The 19,891-nt window shown below is 43.6% G+C and overlaps 1 protein-coding gene across 16 annotated transcripts in view; it reads right to left on the reverse strand.

The window, feature by feature from the left end:
• STARD9 (StAR related lipid transfer domain containing 9) overlaps positions 1-19,891 on the reverse strand; it is a 151,585-nt gene that overhangs the window by 50,146 nt on the left and 81,548 nt on the right. For 8 of the 16 annotated variants that reach the window (XR_014812775.1, XR_014812769.1, XM_084972596.1 and 5 more), the window contains 10 exons: positions 12,200-12,267; positions 10,956-11,053; positions 10,348-10,557; positions 10,071-10,168; positions 8,334-8,411; positions 7,826-7,897; positions 5,187-5,366; positions 1,905-1,943; positions 1,405-1,456; positions 937-1,074 (listed from right to left, as the gene is read on the reverse strand). Coding sequence is in view for 14 of the 16 variants with exons in the window: in XM_084972596.1 (XP_084828722.1) it covers positions 937-1,074; positions 1,405-1,456; positions 1,905-1,943; positions 5,187-5,366; positions 7,826-7,897; positions 8,334-8,411; positions 10,071-10,168; positions 10,348-10,557; positions 10,956-11,053; positions 12,200-12,267 (1,033 nt within the window). In the remaining 2 variants the exon portion in view is untranslated. The remainder of the gene's footprint in view (positions 1-936; positions 1,075-1,404; positions 1,457-1,904; positions 1,944-5,186; positions 5,367-7,825; positions 7,898-8,333; positions 8,412-10,070; positions 10,169-10,347; positions 10,558-10,955; positions 11,054-12,199; positions 12,268-19,891) is intronic. The other 8 variants (XM_084972630.1, XM_084972605.1, XM_084972601.1 and 5 more) reach the window with 1 other exon arrangement.

The raw sequence follows: 19,891 nt of genomic DNA on the forward strand, positions 1-19,891 counted from the left end.
CAACCTATGGCTCATATTCTCAGTACATGTTACAGGCAGGGCACTGCTCTGAGACAAAGTTTTGCCCTCAACAAGTTGGTAATTAGGCTGAGTCAATGAGATATGTATTCACTGAATATTGTGCAGCATTTTTTTGGGGAGCTTTATAGGGCCACACCCGCAGCAGATGGAAGTTCCCAGGCTAGGGGTCAAATCAGAGCTGCAGCTGCCGGCCTCCACCACAGCCGCAGCAACACGGGATCTGAGCAGCATCCTCAACCTGCATTATAACTTGCAGCAATGCTGCATCCTTAATCCACTGAGTGAGGCCAGGGGTTGAATCCACATCCTCATAGATGCTAGGTGGGGTTCTTAACCTGCAGAGCTACAACGGGAACTCTGAATATTATACAGCATCAAATTAATGAGACGAACTAGAGGAGCTCTAGTATCCAAGGGAAAGCAAGACGAGCTCCAGGTGGGGTGGGCAAGGAAAGCTTTTGTGGAAGAGGGGGTATCCAAGCTCAGCCTCAAAGGACTGAACAGGTTAATTCTAGTAGGAATAGCAACAGTAATCATGACAATGAGTGCTCATGAAGTGCCAAGGACACTGCTAAGAATGTTGCATGGATTAGCTCATTCAATCCTCCCAATGATCCTCTAATTATCCCCATTTTACAGATGAGGAAATTGAAACTCAGAGACTTTCCCAAGGACACAAAGCTAACAGACATGGGTATCAAATTCAGATAGTCATTCTCCACTCTGGAGCCCTGGAGTTGGAACTTCTGTGTTTACAGGAAGAGGATAATATTAGAAAATCTTCAGCTCTCTGGGTGCAGAGGCTGGGTGTTCCATCCTTAGAGCATTCTTCACTGAGCTCTCTGGGTCTGGTTCATAAGAACACAGCTGGTCTATCACTCATCCTGGCACAAGCAGGGCTGCAGATGGACCTACCTTGGGTCAGACGGCAGGAGGCGGTAACCTCCCGGCCATTGACTGAGCAGCGGGCCCCACGGGCCGGCCGCAGAATGACGACTCCACAGGCACTGGTGATGGTGCAGTGGTCTCTCTCAATCCACTGACCCTGCAGGACTACAGAAGAGGGGGGTCACTTGAGTGGAGGCACAGCCCACAGAAACACTTCTTCCATTCTTTCTAGGGGATCAGAATCCACATCTGAAAGATCTCACATCATGACAAGAGAGGAAGAGCCACCACCTGAAACCACCTAGATCCAGATCATTCCACAGGGTGGCTCTCCTCCGATCATGTCCCAGACCCATAGGCTGGCAGGAAAAGAGGAGAAACCCCTCAGACCTTGAGGATTCCTTCCTCCAAGGGCACCACGAGGTTCCTCTGCAGACACCCATCAGGCATGAGTACCTGCCACAAGGCGTCAGACCAGTACGCTCTGTCACTCACCAATGTCCTGTTCCTGATCCGAATCGATCCTTCCTATTTTTGTTGTCCCCTCCTAAAGGGAAAAGTGAAACAACTTTAATGAGAATAAAAATGGACACAGCCCTGCCCCCAAGGGAAAGTCCACCTGTTTGAGTGTCATCACTGTCTTCTTCCCACACCCGCCCTATCCTTTTCCATACCACTTCTCGATTTTGGTCTAGGCTATTCTGACTGCTGTGCCCACTCACTCTGAAGCCTAGGAAGCCCCTGAGAAGGTGGGGGCAAAAAAAACATGACAAAGCAGCACCAGCTTTTTTACAAAGTCCAAATAGTGCTGGCCAGCCCCTTTCTGTCCCATAGCCTGGAGTCGGGCTGTCAATCAGAGATTCTCTAGTCTGATGAAGTAGGCAGATGGGAATAGCTTTCTCCCAGAGGCTAAGGCTAGTGTGATCCAAGTTTGCTCCAGTCAGTCTCAAAGAGACACACTTTCTATGATGATGTGTGGGAAACAGGATGTTTACCTTCTTGGTCCACAGGTGAAGTTTAACAGACACCAGATTCTAAGAAGAGTAAAGCACAAAAAGGAGAAAAGCACATCTAGAATCAAAACAGACTGGAAGAGAGGAGTATAACAGAGGAGGGGGAAACTGGAGTTAGTATCAGTGAACCACTGGGTTAGTGGAAGACAGGGCCTTTGGGGCCTGGATTACAAAATGCATGCAGTTTAAGACCACACGGCTCTGGGTGAGGAAGGCAGCACCACAGCAACAGAGATGTAAGCTTAGATATGTATTTATCATTTACTGAATAATCTATGTCCTGGGCACTGTGCCAAGTGCTTTACAGACACCTCCTATTTAATCCTCTAATGACTCAAAACATAGGTGTCATGATCCCCCTTACAGAGGAGGAAACTGAAGCTGATAGTGGATAAGCTACACAGGGAGCCTAAACACTAACTAGGACTCTGGCTAAAATTCAGGTCTCTCTGGGTCCTGCGTCCATGCTTTTCCAACCTCTCCCTAGTGACTGATGTTTTTGAAGTAACTAGGAAGTTCCACACTAGGCTTCACTGTCAGCAGCCACAAAGGAGGGCCCTGGAGCTCCCTCCAAATTGCTTGTGAGAAGAAAGATGCCTGGAAGTAATGAGAGGGGCTCTGGCTCCACACACACCCACAACCAGGCTGAGACCAGGCTTTCCCCTTCATCCACTGAGGATAGAACAAGCCAATGGATGCCAGTCTCCAGACGCCACCAGCCAGACCCAAGCGAGAAGCATTAAGACTGCTCGGTGGGGGTTCGGGTCAGCCCCGATGAGGAGGCACATTCCTCTCGAAGGGATAAAGGCCACAGCACATCCCAACTTCTAGATGTGCACAACAGCCTCCCCTACAACATGCTGGCATCTCGTTTAACATGGGCTGAGCTGGTGCCGGTGCCTGCTGCCCATTCTGCCTCTTGTTTTTTCAGGGGGTGGGGGAGGCATGCCCATGTCATGCAGAAGTTCCCGAGCCAGGGATTCAACCTACATCACAGCAGCAACTGGGCCACACAGTGACAACACCGGATCCTTAACCCACTGAGCCACCAGGGAACTCCCCCTCTGCCTCTTTGTTCCCCTTAGTGGGGAGGTGCAGCGGCACAAAGACAATCATGAAGATGAAGTCCAGGACAGCAGTAACCTGTGCTCCACCCACCCCTCCCGCTGCCTGCTCCCCATCCACAGTGCTTCCCAAGGTGATTCAAGGGAAAACAGCTCTCAGGCCATCGCTTGGAACTAGTTCTGGGCCTAGAACTAAGTTAGCAAATAAAAACTGAGAATCTTGAGTGATTGTTACATTACTACCCAAACTAGGATCTAAACAAACAACAAGGAGGAAAATGGGTACAAAAACTGAAGAAATGCCAGGGTTAGAAGTGGACTGAGGAGGTCCTGCCGTGGCTCAGCAGTTAACGATTCTAACTAGCATCCATGAGGATGCGGGTTCAATCCCTGGCCTTGCTCAGTGGGTTAAGGATCTGGCATTACCCTGAGGTATGCCTATGTTGCTATGCTTGTGGCGTAGGCTGGCAGTTAAGCTCCAATTGGACCCCTAGCTTGGGAACTTCCACGTGCCGCAGGTACGGCCCTAAAAAGACGGAAAAAAAAAAAAAAAAAGTGGACTGAAACCTCATCCCTCAGGTTCACTGACTCCACCCTCAGTCCCCTCAGGGCATTCGGCAAGGGCACCAGTGCTCCAGCATCATTTGCCAGCTGCCTACGGCTCAGTCTCACCATCATCCCTCAACCTCTGCTACCCTAAGCTCTGCCCCTTGACGTCTACCTTCCTCGCTCACTCCACATCCAAACAATATATCAGATTGGTTCCACTGAGATACTGAGCATTTTAATTCACTAGGTCTCTACCTGACCTCCAACCTCTCCCCGAGATTCTGACTAATAGGACTGAGAGCCTTTGGGGCTTAGAGCTGTCATTAAGGTAAGAGCCACTACTGTCTGAGGCACATTCTTGAGCTGATTTATACTGTGGCAAAAAAAGAAGCTACTTTAACTTTCTGTCTGGGAGGCTCAGTCTCTGACAACTTGCCTAAGGGCTTATCCTAAGAAGACAGACTTTCTAAACGTGAGTTTCGCTGACATCTCCCACCACGTGCGCTGCAGCATTAGCAGCCTAACTTCTCTAGGGATGACAGCAGCATCACACATCCCCATAAGCTCTGTTTCTTAAATGTCAATTTAACGTGCTGAGGGCAATTAGGAAAAATGAAGACTGGATTTTTAGTGAGCATACAGATTCTGGTACGTAGAGTATGGTCAGCCATTCATGGGGACTGCCCTTCTACAGTAGGCACATGTTTTTAATGAAGACAGGATATAAGATTCTGTCGACTATAGATCACTAACTCAAAACGTTTCATTTAGAACTGAGGAGCTGGCCTCCAGGTGACAAAGAACCAGGGGAGCCAGGTCCCTGTGCAAGGCCTTCAAAGCACTCTATTTTCTCTGGGTGGTTGCTTGACACACCCTGGTCAGCCCTCACCCACTAGCCATCTGGACTCTCACACGCTTTCTTGAAGCGCCCCCTGTCTGCTTCCTCTCTCCTCTCTTACTTTCCGAGGTAAACCTAGAAATGGAGAAGGAGAAGGTGAGAATGAAGTACTGGAAGGAAACTGTTTCTGATCTTTTGATGCCTTAGCCTCTGAAGGCCGTCCATGAGCGGCCTGTATTTTCGGAGAGCGCTCAGGAATGTTGATGGAATTTTGAGGTTAGATTTCACCTCCATGGCTGCATTCCTGTGCTTCAAGAAGGCGAAAAACAGGGAGTTCCCATTGTGGCTCAGTGGTAATGAACCCGACTAGTATCCATGAAGACTCGGGTTCTATCACTGGCCTTGCTCAATGGGTTAAGGATCTGGCGTTGCTATGAGCTGTGGTGTAGGCTGGCAGCTACAGCTCTAATTCGACCCCTAGTTTGGGAACTTTCACGTGCCACAGCATGGCCCTAAAAAGATGATGAAAAATGAGTATAAGCACCATTATTCTTACTTTAAAATGAGGCAATTAAGGCACAGAGAACAAAAGAGCAATGATAGCAGCGGCTGAAAACCAAAGGATTGTTCTGATTTCTAGTCTTCGGCTCTATTCATACAAAAACAAGAGATCACAGTTGCCTGGCAGGCCTGGCCCAGCTTTCTGAGGGCAAACCTGGGGGCAGCTCTGCGGCCTACACTACTGCTGGCTTCACCCTCCCTGACCTCTGGGGCCGCTGCTCAAGGATAGAAGGGGTTCGCCCATCCACTCACCTTCAGGTGATAGAGCACGACACCTGTGCTGAGGACGTCATCCTCCAAGGCCATCAGGTGTGGCAGGCTGGAGTCGATGACCAGCCCAGCTCTCCTCCTGTTGATGTCCACTCTGTAATGCTCCACAAGGGCCTTCCACTCATCCCACTTCCGGGTCCAGTCTTTGGTCAGCTGGTCAATCTGGGAAGACAGACGAGATGGTCTTGGACCCTCAGCACAGGGAGCAGACAAACATTTGGTGCCATCCTCATGGCATCGCTTCTCACTTTCCTCCATTACTAGTTACTACTCAAGGCCCTATGGGGGTCCTTGCACATCCTCTGTGAGCCTTCTGTGTTTTCTAAGTTTTCCTCAATAGGCAAGTGTTACTTTAATAAATAGAAACTCAATAAATGTTATTTTCAGCAATGAGCATGTATTTTTTTTTAGGAAAAAAAACCACCATAAATCTTACTTTAAAAAATTAGTTGTGGAGTTCCCGTTGTGGCTCAGCGGTAACAAACCTGATTAGTATCCATGAGAACTCAGATGCGATCCCTGGCTTTACTCAGTGGGTTAAGGATCCGGTGTTGCTGTGAGCTGTGATGTAGGTCACAGATGAGACTCTGATATGACATTGCTGTTGCTGTGGCTGTAGCATCGGCCAGCAGCTGTAGCTCCAATTTGACCTCTAGCCTGGGAACCTCCATATGCCATGGATACAGCCCAAAAAAAGACAAAAAAATAAATAAAGAAAAAAGAAAGAGAAAGAAAATTAAAAAAAAAAACCAACAACAACCAGTAATAACAGGAATGAACACTGACATCTTACTGTGATCAGGGGCAGGTTTTTTGGTTTTTTTGTTTTTTTTTTTTTAATCTTTTTAGGGCCACACCTGTGGCATACGGAAGTTCCCAGGCTAGGGGTCCAATAAGAGCTGCAGCTGCCGGCCTACACCACAGCTTAGCAGCCTTAAACTAAGTCCATTAGGGAAACGTGAAGGAACAATGTTGAATATAGGGTCCTTTATTTCCTCTTATGGTGGAAACTAATGCTGAAGGAAGAAGCTTCTCCTGGGAGTGTAGGAACAGAGGAAGCTCAGGAAAAGGAATGGATTCAGCTAGGTCCTTCTCTGATAAAGAAAAAACTTAAGAAAAAGAAATCATGCCAAATTTAGGGACAAATATTTTATGATCCTAGAAATATTCTTTTGAGCATTATAATCATTGAGTTGAAGTTTGAAAACTAGGGGGTACCCATGAAGGGCTGGGGTAGTTTGGGCCCTGGCAGAGGTAGGGGGCAGGGCACAGCCCCCCCTGGAGACACTGCTGAGCACACCTCCCTTCTGGCCAGCCTTCATTACTTACTCCTACCTGTGCTAGGTCATGAGGCCAGCAACTGGCAGGTTCAAGTCCAGGTTGGCTGGCCTGTATAAAATAAAAATGCTAATGAACCTGGAATAATATGACTCTTCTATTTCCTCTCTCACTTATAGAGGGATGGTATTTTCTGAACCCCAGATCAGAACATATATAGCTAAACAGGATTTTTGAGAAACTTATGGATATGTGCAGTAGTCCTAAAGTTTAGTTTGGGCAATGAAATACTGATGTAGCCAGGATACTTTAATAATATATAGAATGATGCAGTAGAATATTAGAAACTGACACATTCATCTGCAAGATCGAAATCTAACCTGTCAGCAAATAATATCTGCAACTTCCCCCTTTTAAATGCCTCTGGGAATCAACATTTAATCTAATCTCTCTAATCTCTGCAAAAGTCTTGTCCTGATCCTCACGGGGTCACAACAACAGTCTCTTTCCTTGATGGTCTCTCTGAATTCAATCCTCATTCCACTCTACATGCATCCTACATTCTATGCTAATTTCCCCAATATATTCCCTTATTATGTCAACTTGGTTCAAGAAGCTATGAGTCATCCAGTTTATGCCAAGGTCAAAAGTCCTAAACTGGCCCCACTCTTGCCTCCACTACTCTCTACCATGAGCACCTGTTCTAGCCGGCTTAGTCCTGTTCCCACACCAGTCCTTCTCTCACTTCCCTGCCTTGGCTTCTGTCACCCCTCCCTCTCCCCAATGCCTAAGCCCTTCTCTCCAGCTAACAGACTCTACCCATCCTTCAAAGTCTATTTCCAGCACTGGAGACTGGTGTCTGCTTCCAACTCCAGCACTGATTTCGGCCCTGACAATTCCAAGCATAATGATTCTTCCTTCCATCTAACTCGGTAAGTTATCCCACTTAACCATTCTTTAAATATGACTCCAACTAGACTACAAGCCACCTGAGGGCAGGAATGTCTTCGTATCTCCAGCGGCATCATGCTGAGTACCTATTTGGTGCTCAATGAATACATGTTGGTCGGTTGATTTACTGACTGGAAAATAACTTTTTTTCTAGGTTACTGTCCTTATGTGAAGGGAGTTATCATGATCCCCTGAAAGATTAAAGCAGATTCAGAAAGACAGTCATGAACCCCAGGACAAACACCTCCCCCCCAACTCAAGGAGCAATGGAAAGAAAAGATGTCTCAGATACAATCTCTGTCCTGACGAGGGAGAAAGCCTGGCCAGAGACAGGTCAGACCTGTTCCTGAGGTGATATAAAGCACAAGTGAGTTCCCCCCCAACACACCCACCTTCAATTCATTTTGGAGAACCAGCTCCTTCAGATTCTCTTCCTTTCCCTCATTCAATGAATGGAAGTTTCTCTGCGCAAATAAAGAGAGGGATGTACTTTGTGGGTCCCACCTGTACTCTTGTGAAGAAAGATAAGATGCAGATAAAGGACAGACTTAATGGTTAAAATCAGAAACAAAGCAGAAGCCTAAGTATTTGCATTCAGGTTGCTACAAAGATGGAGAATCCAAGGACATTTTCTTTGCAGGGCTCCTTCCCCATATCTGCTCACATACAGAACAAGGGCCATCTAGGTGTATGCCCTGTGGATGGTAGAGAGGATACAGTGAGAGGGTGCCAACCATTTGAAACCACACAGGTACCAGAGTAACCCCTGTCCTATCTTTGCTCCTGCCCCTGCCCCACAAGGGTCACCTCGCTGAGAACATAGAATGAAGCAGGGCTCAGATCCCCTGCAAAAAGGAAAAGGGGCTCCTGAGGACAGAAAAGTCCTGACTGCCCACATACCAGCTCGAAGCTCAGCAGCATGGCTTTCAGTCTTCCAATCTCATCTCTGAGCTCTCTGATCAACTTCACATTTGCATCCTGGAACACAGAGAACTCGGTCACCAGCAATTGATATCAGGCCCCCAATGGCTATAGGATGCTACATGCAATTAGCTTGGAAGAAGCGGATTGCTCCTTGGGAGTAACTTCTGGGGTAGTCTTCTCAAAGAGTAGTCTCAGGAGTTCCCATTGTGGCACAGTGGTTAATGAATCCGACTATGAACCATGAGGTTGCAGGTTCGATCCCTGGCCTCGGTCAATGGGTAATGGATCTGTTGTTGCCGTGAGCTGTGGTACAGGTTGCAGACGCAGCTTGGATCCCGAGTGGATGTGGCTGTGGCTGTGGCTGGCGGCTGTAGCTCTGGTTGGACCCCTAGCCTGGGAACCTCCATATGCCGCAGGTGTGGCCCTAGAAAAGACAAAAAAAAAAAAAAAGACCAAAAAAAAAAGACAAAAAAGAAAAACGAAAAGAAGAAAAACAAAAGAAAACAAAAATAATCAAAGTGCGGTCTCAGAGCCAGAGTCAACTTCACCTAAGAACTTATTAGAAATGCAAATTCTTGGAGTTCCCGTCATGGCACAGGGGTTAACAAATCTGACTAGGAACCATGAGGTTGCAGGTTTGATCCCTGGCCTTGCTCAGTGGGTTAAGGATCTGGTGTTGCCGTGAGTTGTGGTGTAGGCTGCAGACGTGGCTCAGATCCCGAGTTGCTGTGGCTCTGGTGTAGGCTGGTGGCTACAGCTCCGACTCAACCCCTAGCCTGGGAACCTCCGTATGCCGGGGGAGCGGCCCTAGAAAAGGCAAAAAGACAAAAAAAAAAAAAAGCAAATTCTGCGAGTTGCCATCGTGGCACAGCAGAAATGAATCCAACTAGGAACCATGAAGTTGTGGATTTGATCCCTGGCCTCACTCAGTGGGTTAAGGATCTGGCATTCCTGTGAGTTGTGGTGTAGGCTGCAGATGCAGCTTGGATCCCGAGTTGCCATGGCTGTGGCGTAGGCTGGCAGCTGCAGCTCCAATTCGACCCCTAGCCTGGGAACCTCCATATGTCGCAAATGCGGCCCTAAAAAGCAAAAAAAAAAAAAAAAAAAAAAAAAAAGAAAAGAAAAGAAAAGAAAAGGAAGAAATACAAATTCTGTCCCCCACCAACATCTATTACATCAGAAACTCTTGAGGGCTGGGACACACCAGTGGTCTAATGAACGTTCCAAGCGGTTCTGACACACACTAACGTTTGAGAATCAGTGCCCTAGAGCAGGAGGTCAGGCAGGTAACATAAATGTCAGGGCATATATATTGGGCTATATCTATCTGGCCCCCAGTTTGTGATTTCTGTCCCAGAATTTTCACTGAAATTGCAAAGCATGTAAGGAACTTTTGGAATATTCTCATCATTACTCAGTTTTCAAAACTAAAGAATTCATATGTCTAAAGTTTTTAGCCCTAAACAGAAAAGTCACTGCAATTTGCATAGGAAAAAAAATAAAAGATGTATATTAACATAAACTCAGAATAAACGCAGTAAACACAGAAACTTTTAAATAATTTTTCTTCGAGTGGCCAGAATTTCACTCTCTCATCATTCAGAGACAAGTGTGACAGTTGGGGTGAATACGAAGAGAAAGAAATCAATGAGAGAAAGAAAGGAGAACTTGGTGTAAACTGTACCAGACCAGGACCTCAGATGAAGGTCTCACCTCATTTACCCGCGGCTTGTTGATGATGTTTTTGGCATTGGATGCATATCTCAATGTGCTCATGGTCTCACTGTAGCTAGTGTGTGCAGGAGACACGGCTGAAGTAGAAGGAGAAAGTTAAAGAACCCTCCAAGCCCTTCTGACCCAGCCCATGACCACTGGCCTTGCTGCCATGGCCCACGCTGTATAAGGCCCTTGATGAAATGGGTGGCTGTGGCCCTTCCTCTAAAGGAGAGCACCAGTCCTCGCATAGAACCAGCTCCAGTGTCCCACTCACTGGCAACCATGATGGTTCTGGAGTTGCCTCCAAGGCTGTCCTTCAGCAGCCAGGTCAACACAGAGTCCCTGTACGGGATGTAAGACTGCCTCCGGGAGCGTCCCCCGTCACTGCTGGTCCCGGAAGGAGAGCTAGGGACCCCACTGTTGCCACCATCGCTGGCTGAGCTGCTGAAGCTCTGGCAGCTGCTGAACACTTGAGAGTTCTGGGCTTAAAAGACACAAAATAATAAAAGTGGAAGAAAAAAGGAATTAGGAAACAAATGCATTCAAACAAAGCAATGATTGGAGAACATAGCATCATACTTCTGATCTCTTTCTGCACTTGACAGGATGCTTTAAGCATGGGCCCTGAATTAGTCTCTGGACTCAAGAGATAGAATATTTAAGCCGCACAATTTTGTGGTCTCCCTTCTTTTGGGAATGAGAGTGGTAGGATGTGGGTTTATGTTCTGACACCACAAACATCAATTTTTTCATGCCCCAAACCAGAGGGTAACTTTATCAAAAATAACCTTTTAAGTACCTACTCCATTTGACAAAATGAAAACATAGGAGTTATCTTCCAAAGTTTCCTTCCCACTCTGATAATCCAGGCCCAGAAAATACCTAAGGTGGAGATGACGATTCCCAGAGTCACGAGAGACTTGTTGATGTTGGCTCCTTCAGTAAGCCGGTCCTTACAGTAACTGGGATCTGCTCTTTCACTAAAACAGTCAATGAAAACAAAAGCAAACGAGAAGACCCTATCCATATAATGCTGTTGAAAGACACCACCCACTGTATTGTACATCATGTAAAAGACCCCCATAAATAATTTCTCTGAGAATTCAGTTCCAAAAAATAAATGTTACCACTTTGTAATGAACTGGCATTCTTCTGCTTCTCAGGCAGTAAAAATGAAATAATTCATTACATTTGTTTTTGTCTGCCAGGGCACTTTGAGTTAAATGTAATACTTATTTACAGTAATGATATGAACAGTTTTTTTTTTGTATATACAATTCCCCTTTTCTCTATGGTTTTAATCTTACATATTAATGGCTTTATGTCATTAATGGTTTCAAATTCCTTATTTAAGTAAATGGGAAATATTAAAAATTCACACTTCCAGTTGGCTGATACAGTTTCTTCCAGAAAGCACTTAAGCGTTTAAGGGAGTACTGTACCATATTAATTATTTAGCAGGGTTAAAATACAAAGTTTTGCCTTATTTCATGTTACACTTTTTTTCTGATCACATTATTTCTGAGAGTTTCTTCTTTCTGGACATAATGAGCACAATTCATGTTTCCTCCTAATACTTAAAAAGGTAGTATAACTGATTTACTTTTCTGTATGCCTGCAATTAACACAACTTTTTAAGTCAACTATATTCCAATAAAATAAAACTTTAAATAAGGTAGTATTTTCTCCTCAATGCCAGAGTATTTTTTTCTTTTAAAGTAGCATATGGAGCTGCATAAAATCAGTATTAGGTCAAAGGAAAAAAGCATTCTCAGTCACCTCTACTTAGAGCACTGGTTTTCAGTCTTGGTTATACACTGCATGCACCCTGACTCCACTAATAATCTGATTTCTTCGATCTGAGGTGCCACCTGGGCACTGGGAGTTCTAAAAGATCCAGGAGATTTTACTGGGCAGCAAAGACTGAGAACCCCGACACAGAACTTTTCAGCCCCTGGAAAATGATAATTTCTTTATCTAGCATTCAAACAATTAGTTTCTGCTGTAATTTTCTCAGGACGACTGAAATGTGTAAAAGGCTGGAAAAGGTTTATTCCCTGTAAAATGGGAGAGAACAAGGTCATGGTCAAGGGAGTCATTTCCCTTGGCCTTGAGATCCTAATTACCTGCCTGCTAGGTCCACAAGGTTGATCTTGCTAGCAATTTCCGAGGGGAGGTTGTTCTCCAGGATTGCCTAAGGGAGAAAATATGGGTAAAGCTTCTCATTTGGAACAACGTGTTGTCTTCTCCCCATAGACACCCTCCTAACCAAGGTGATATTTGGACTTTTAGCCAGTTCACTCAAGAAATCTGTATTGTAATGTTCTCCTAACCAGATGAGTTCTCAATATTTGACAGATACAATCAGTAAACCCTGGGCCTTCCCCTCATTAAAATTATGAGCAAAACTTCCACACACAAAGTGGGCAAATTCTCACAAAGTTGGCTGAGCACAATTTACCAATTAAATGCTCGACTGCCCTGCAGAAGGCTCTGGCCCTCATCAGTACAGATCCAAAGCAGGTGGGGGGGGGGGTCCCCTGACGAGAGACTGTCTCTTGTCAACCTCAATCACAGCACGGTACCCTGATGGGCAGGACTCTGCCTCTGTTCTATCCAGGGGCATCCATCCCTCAGAGGCAAAACTACTTCCCCTTTTTCCAAAAAAAAAATTTTTCAATATTTTTTTGTTGTTGTTATTTTATTATAATGGTGTGCATCCATTACCAAAATCCAGTTTTAAAACATTTCTAATGACTCCCCAAATTCCTTCAAGTCTGTTTACAATCCATCTCCATTGCTATCTCCAGTCCCAGGCCACTACTCACTGATTTCCTAGCTCTATAAATTTGTCTTCTCAGGATATTTCAGACACATGGAATCATACAATGTCTGGCTTCTTTCACGGGGCATAGTTTTTTTTTTTTTTTCTCTTCTGGCTTTTTAGGCCCACACCTGAGGCATATGGAAGTTTCCAGGCTAGGGGTCGAATCGGAACTACAGCTGCCGGCCTACACCATAGCCACAGCAAGACCAGATCTGAGCCCTGTCCGCGACCTAGACCATGGCTCACGGCAACACCCGATCCTTAACCCACTGAGCGAGGACAGGGTTTGAACCTGTGTCCTCATGGATCCTAGTCGGGTTCATTAAACACTGAGCCATGAAGAGAGCTCCTGGGCATAATTATTGATCTCTTTGTCTATCTTAACGTTAATGCCACACTATCTTGATTAGTTTATCTTTTTTTTTTAACCTTTTTATTAGGGATAATTCCAAATGTAGGTAAAAATAGAGAGAATAGCATAATGAACCCCAGGTGCTCATCACCATCCTTCAACAATGATCAACTTATGGCCAGTCTTGTTTCACCTACACCTCTGCTTATTCCCCCTAATCCACATTATTTTGAAGCCAATTCCAATCACTAAAATCTCATTTGTAAATATTACAATGTGCATCTCAAAGATAAAAGCTCTTAAAAGCATAACCACAACACCATCAGTATACCTAGAACATTAACAATAATTCCTTAGAGCATCAAATAACCAGTCACTGTTCAAATTTCTTACTAATAACTTGTTTCTGGAGTTCCCGTCGTGGCGCAGTGGTTAACGAATCCGACGAGGAACCATGAGGTTGCGGGTTCGGTCCCTGCCCTTGCTCAGTGGGTTAACGATCCGGCGTTGCCGTGAGCTGTGGTGTAGGTTGCAGAGGCGGCTCGGATCCCGCGTTGCTGTGGCTCTGGCGTAGGCCGGTGGCTACAGCTCCGATTCAACCCCTGGCCTGGGAACCTCCATATGCCGCGGGAGCGGCCCAAGAAATAGCAACAACAACAACAACAAAAAAGACAAAAAGACAAAAAAATAAAAAAATAACTTGTTTCTTTGAATCAGAATCCAGCTAAAGTCCTATATACTGTATTGGTTTCTAAGGCAAATAACTTTTGAAAATGTGAATGTACTATCTTTTTTTTTTCCAGTTTTACTGAGATACAATTAACAGATCACATTATATAAGTTTAAAGCATATGACATGATAATATATGTATATATTGTAAAACTATAATAACTTTATCAACCATTACCTCACAGTTACAATTTTTTTCCTCTGTGATGAGAACTTTTAAGATCTACTCTCTTAGCAACTTTAAAATAAATAATACAGTATTATTAACTACAGTCATGCTGTTGTACATTACATCCACAGAGCTTATTTATAACTGGATACTTTAGCTTTGTGCAATATATGGTTTATCCAAGAGAATGTTCTGTGTGCACTTAAAAATGTATTCTGCAGATGTTAAGTGGAGTGTCATTTACATTTTTTTATTTAATGATTTTTATTTTCTCTATTATAGCTGGTTTACAGTGTTCTGTCAATTTTCTACTGTACAGCAAAGTGACCCAGTCACACATATGCATTTCTTTTTCTCCCATTATCATGCTCCATCATAAGTAACTAGATATAGTTCCCAGTGCTATCTCGTCGCTTGTCCACTCCAAAGGCAATAGTTTGCATCTATTAACCCCAAATTCCAAGTCCATCCCATTCCACCCCCCTCGGCAATCACAGTCTGTTCTCCAAGTCCACAATTTTCTTTTCTGTGGAAAGGTTCATTTGTGCTGTATGTTAGATTCCAGATATAAGTGATATCACATGGTATTTGTCTTTCTGACTTACTTCACTTAGTATGAGAGTCTCTAGTTCCATCCAGTGGAGTATCTTTAAACATCAGGTCACAGTGATGGATGATGTTGCTCAAATCTCGTATATTCTTATTGATTTCTGCCTAGTTATTTTACTAATTATTGAAAGTGTGCTGTTGAAATCGCCAACTATTGTTATGAAATTGTCTATTTCTCCTTTGAATTTTCAGCTTTTCCTTCTTATATTTTGGAGCTCCATTGTTGAGAAAACATACATTTATAATTGTTATATCTTCTTGATGTACAGACTTTTTTTTTTTTTGTCTTTTTAGGGCCACACCTGCGGCATATGGAGGTTCCTCGGCTATGGGTCAAATTGGAGATGGAGCTGCTGGCCTACACCAAGCCACAGCAATACCGGATCTGAGCTGCATTTGCGACCTACAGCACAGCTCATGGCAATGCCAGATCCTTAACCCACTGAGCGAGGCCAGGGATTTAACCTTTGTGTCCTCATACTTTGTTTCTAGTCAGATTTACTTCTGAAGAGCCACAACAGTAACTCCTGTACAGACCTTTTATCATTAGGAAATGTCCTTCTTTGTCTCCAGCATATGTCTTAATCTATTTTTTTTTCCTTGCTTTACATTAATATAGTACTCTAGCTCTCTCATGATTTGCATGGTGTATCTTCTCCCATCCTTTATTTTCAATCTATACGTATTTTTGATTCTAAGAATTTTTTTTTTTTGTCTTTTTGTCTTTTCTAGGGCCACACCCACAGCATATGGAGGTGTCCAGGTTAGGGGTCGAATCGGAGCTGTAGCTGCTGGCCTGTGCCATAGCCATAGCAATGCCAGATCCGAGCCACATCTGTGACCTACACCACAGCTCATGGCAATTCCAGATCCTTAACCCACTGAGGCCAGGGACTGAAACCACAACCTCAAGGTTCCCAGTCAGATTCGTTTCCTCTGCACCATGACAGGAACTCCCTAAGAAGTGTTTCTTGGGGGAGGGAGTGGGAGGGATCGAGAGCTTGGGCTTATCAGACACAACTTAGAATAGATTTACAAGGAGATCCTGCTGAATAGCATTGAGAACTTTGTCTAGATACTCATGTTGCAACAGAAGAAAGGGTGAGGGAAAAAATGTAATTGTAATGTATACATGTAAGGATAACCTGACCCCCTTGCTGTACAGTGGGAAAATAAAAAAAAATATTAAAAAAAAAGAAGTGTTTCTTGAAGATAGTATATAGTTGAGTATTGCTTTTATTCAGTTGGACAATTTGGACATTCATTCATATTTAATGTAACTATTGATGTGTTCAGAATCATGTCTGTTCTTTTTCTATTTATTTTCTAATTATCTCGTGTTTTTGTTTTTTCTGTTCTTCCTTCACTGCCTTCTCTTAATGTAAGTATTTTTAGTGTACCATTTCATTTCTGCTGATTATTTTCTTTTCCATCCTTTTAGGGCTGCGCCCATGGCATATGGATGTTCCCAGGCTAGGGGTCAGATCAGAGCTGCTGTCCTACGCCACGCCATAGCAACATCAGATCCGAGCCACATCCATGACCTACATCACAGCTTGAAGCAACAATGGCTCCTTTAACTCACTGAGTGAGGCCAGGGATCAAACTTGCATCCTTATGGATATGAGTCTGGTTCTTAACCCGCTGAGCCACAATGGAAACTCCCATTTCTGATTTTTAAACTGTATTTTTGAGCTATTTTTCTGGGCCATGCCTGAGGCATGTGGAAGTTCTTGGGCTAGGGATCAAACACGAGCGAGAGCAGCGACCTGCACCACAGCAGTGACAACACCAGATTCTTTAACTACTGGCCCACCAGGGAACTCCCTGAGCTATTTTCTTGTGGTTCTACTGATCACAATATGCATCATAACTTATCGTGATAAATTTCAAAACACAATAACTTAATTCCTATAAAATACAGAAAGTTTGCTCCAATATATCTCCTTTTCTTCCTCACTCCCTTGTGCTATTATTATATATGACAATGTAAATATATGCTATATAATAATGCATTATAATTACTGTATGATTTACACAATCTTATTCTTTTCATAAGAAGAAATGAGAATGAGTCTATTCGCATAGTCTTTTTTTTTTTTTGGTCTTTTTGCCTTTTCTGGGGCCGCTTTTGCTGCATATGAAGGTTCCCAGGCTAGGGGTCTAATCAGAGCTGTAGCTGCCGGCCTACACCAGAGCCACAGCAACTCGGGATCCAAGCCATGTCTGCGACCTACACCACAGCTCATGGCAATGCTGGATCCTTAACCCACTGAGCAAGGCCAGGAATCAAACCCGCAACCTCATGGTTCCTAGTCAGATTCATTAACCAGTGCGCCACGATGGGAACTCCTGCATTGTCTTTTATATTTACCCACATATTTACCATTCTCAGCACCCTTCATTTCTTCCTCTATACTGAAGTTACTGTCTGATTATCACTCTCTTTCAGTCTGAAAGATTTCACCTAGTTTTCTTATATGTAGGTCTGCTAACAATAAATTTTTTTTTCCTTTTTTAAAATGATAGTTATTTCACCCTAACTTTGGAAGTAAGTTCTGCTGCATATACAATTCTTGGTTGATAGTTTTACTTCCATTCAGCACTCTTCTTCTGGGGTCCAATGTTTCTGATAAGAAGTCAGCCACTAATTACGTAATTATTTTTCTGTATATCATGAGTCATATTGCTCTAGATGGTTTCAAGATTTTCTCTTTGACTTTCAACAGTTTGACTATGATGCGTCTAAGTGTGGGTCTCTTTGTGTTAATTTTACTTCAAGTTCTTAAGCTTCTTAGATCTTGAAACTTAAGTTTTCAACAAATTTGGCAACTATTTTAGGCCACTGTTTTTCAATTTTTTATAATGCCTGCTTTCTCCCTTTTCTTCCTGGGATTCCCATTACACTTGTGTTAACAAAACTGGTGTCCCACAGGTCTGTGCAGCTCTATTCATTTTACTTTAATTTTTTCACTCTGTCTTCTTTAAAATGAATGATTTCTATTGGTCTATCTTCAACTTCACTAATTCTTCTGCTGTATCAAATCTGTTCTTGAGGAGTTCCCACCGTGGTGTAGCAGAAACGAATCTGACTAGGAACCATGAGGTTGCGGGTTCGATCCCCGGCCTTGCTCAGCGGGTTAATGATCCAGAGTTGCTGTGAGCTATGGTTTAGGTTGCAGACGTGGCTTGGTTCTGGCATTGCCATGGCTCTGGTGTAGGCCAGCAGCAACAGCTCCAATTAGACCCCTAGCCTGGGAACCTCCATATGCCGCTGGTACAGCTCTAAAAAGACAAAAGACTAACAAACAAATCTGTTAAGTCCCATTAGTAAATTTTTCATTTCCGTTAATATACATTTCCAGAATTTCCCTCCTAAAATAATTCCTATCATTTTATTGAGATTCCCTAGAGTCACTGCCATCATGTTTTCCTTTAATTCTTTAAACATGGTTTCCTTCAACTCTGAACATATTTCTATTAGCTGCTTAGAAGTCTTTGTATGCAAATCCAACATCTGGAGCACTTAGAGTCAGTTTCTATTGACTTTTTTTTAATCCTTAGCATATCCTGTTTGATTGCTTTTGCGTGTCTAATAATTTTCAGTTAAAAAAAGACATTTAAGATAACACTGTAACGACTCTAGATTCTGATTTTTTCCTCTTGAGGTTGGTAGTAGTTGTTGTTTTGTCTGGTAATCTGCATGGACTAAATCGCTAAAATCTGTGTCCGTCACAGCATATAGCCAAAGAGATCTCTTTCGTTTTTTTCCTTTAATTGTTTTTGACTGTAAGCTTGGCTTTTAGGGGGCTATCCTGTGTCTGCATGGCTTAATGTTCAGCCAAAGATGGGTCAGAAGTTGTAATTAAAAACACCCTGAGTCAATAGTACTTTTATCTCTGTTAAGAGATCTATATGTAGATGGGGCTATGCACTAAGATTTGGGGCTGTTTTAAGTTTACCCCAGTACTCACAAGCCACAGGGCCCTTTTATGTCTTCTCTGCACATATGTGAAGAGTCATCAGGGCTGGGGTGGAGTGTGGGAAGTTGAGCCCATGTAGTCTCTGTTGCATATGTGCACAGTTTTTGTTTAACCTAGGATATGTGAAGATGTTATCAAGTCTCCTATCACAGTATTATCTCCTAGAAATCACTGTTTAATCCCCAGATAATCTGCCAGTTCATTTCTTGCCTTAAATAGACCTACAATCTCAGGCTAATAGAGACACAGATCTCCTTGTTAGCTTGCCACCAAGATCACTACTTTAACTGACAATGCTCCTAATCGAGTGAGTCCACTAGCAGGTAGCAAGAAGAGCTGCTGGTTTTCGCCACCTTCCCTTCTCTGATTGAACTACCTCCATAACAGACATTGGAATGTGGGTGGGGAGGATGGGAGCAGCCCAAGGGACCACAGCACACATTTGCACTGTTCTTACCTGCAATTCAGTAGTTCTCTTGAATAAATGCTTCTTGGATTACAATATGGCTTTGGTCTATTTCTAGAGTATAGAAATGGCTGCTTTGACAGTGTTGTCTAGGTTTTTAGTTGCTTTGAGCGGATAGGATGTGTCAATCTTCTCACTCCATCATGATGGAAGTGAATCTTCTACTTCTTCATTTTAATGCTTACTTTCATTTCAATCTTGCTTTTCATTTTAAATGCCCATACTGATCATACAGATATGAAAATATTTGAAATGTTAAAAGTAAAATATAAATCAAAGATATTTTGATTTGTCTTTAAGAACTGACTCTACCCTTTCTGGGTGTATAGCTTAGTAGATTGTGTGTAGGTCCTCCTTATATTAGGTCCTATTAGAGGACTTATAAAGGGGTGGGTAGGAAGAAAGAAAAAGAAATAGGAGGGAAGAAGACTTCCCATTGTGGCTTAGCAGGTTAAGAATCCAACCAGTATCCATGAGGATGTGGGTTCAATCCCTGGCCTCACTCAGTGGGTTAAGGATCTGGTGTTGCTGAGAGCTGCAGTGTGGGTCGCAGATGTGCTCAGATCTGTGTTGCTGTGGCTGTGGCGTAGGTCAGCACTTGCAGCTCCAATTCTCTAATCCAGACCCCTAGTCTGGGAATTTCCATATGCCTCAGGTACAGCCCTAAAAAGAAGAAGAAGGA

This window comes from Sus scrofa, chromosome 1, assembly GCF_054392235.1.
Source record: "Sus scrofa isolate SSC_HxYL_T2T_F1_AM1 chromosome 1, Sscrofa_HxYL_maternal_Yorkshire_Landrace_v2.0, whole genome shotgun sequence".
Taxonomy (NCBI): Eukaryota; Metazoa; Chordata; class Mammalia; order Artiodactyla; family Suidae; genus Sus; species Sus scrofa.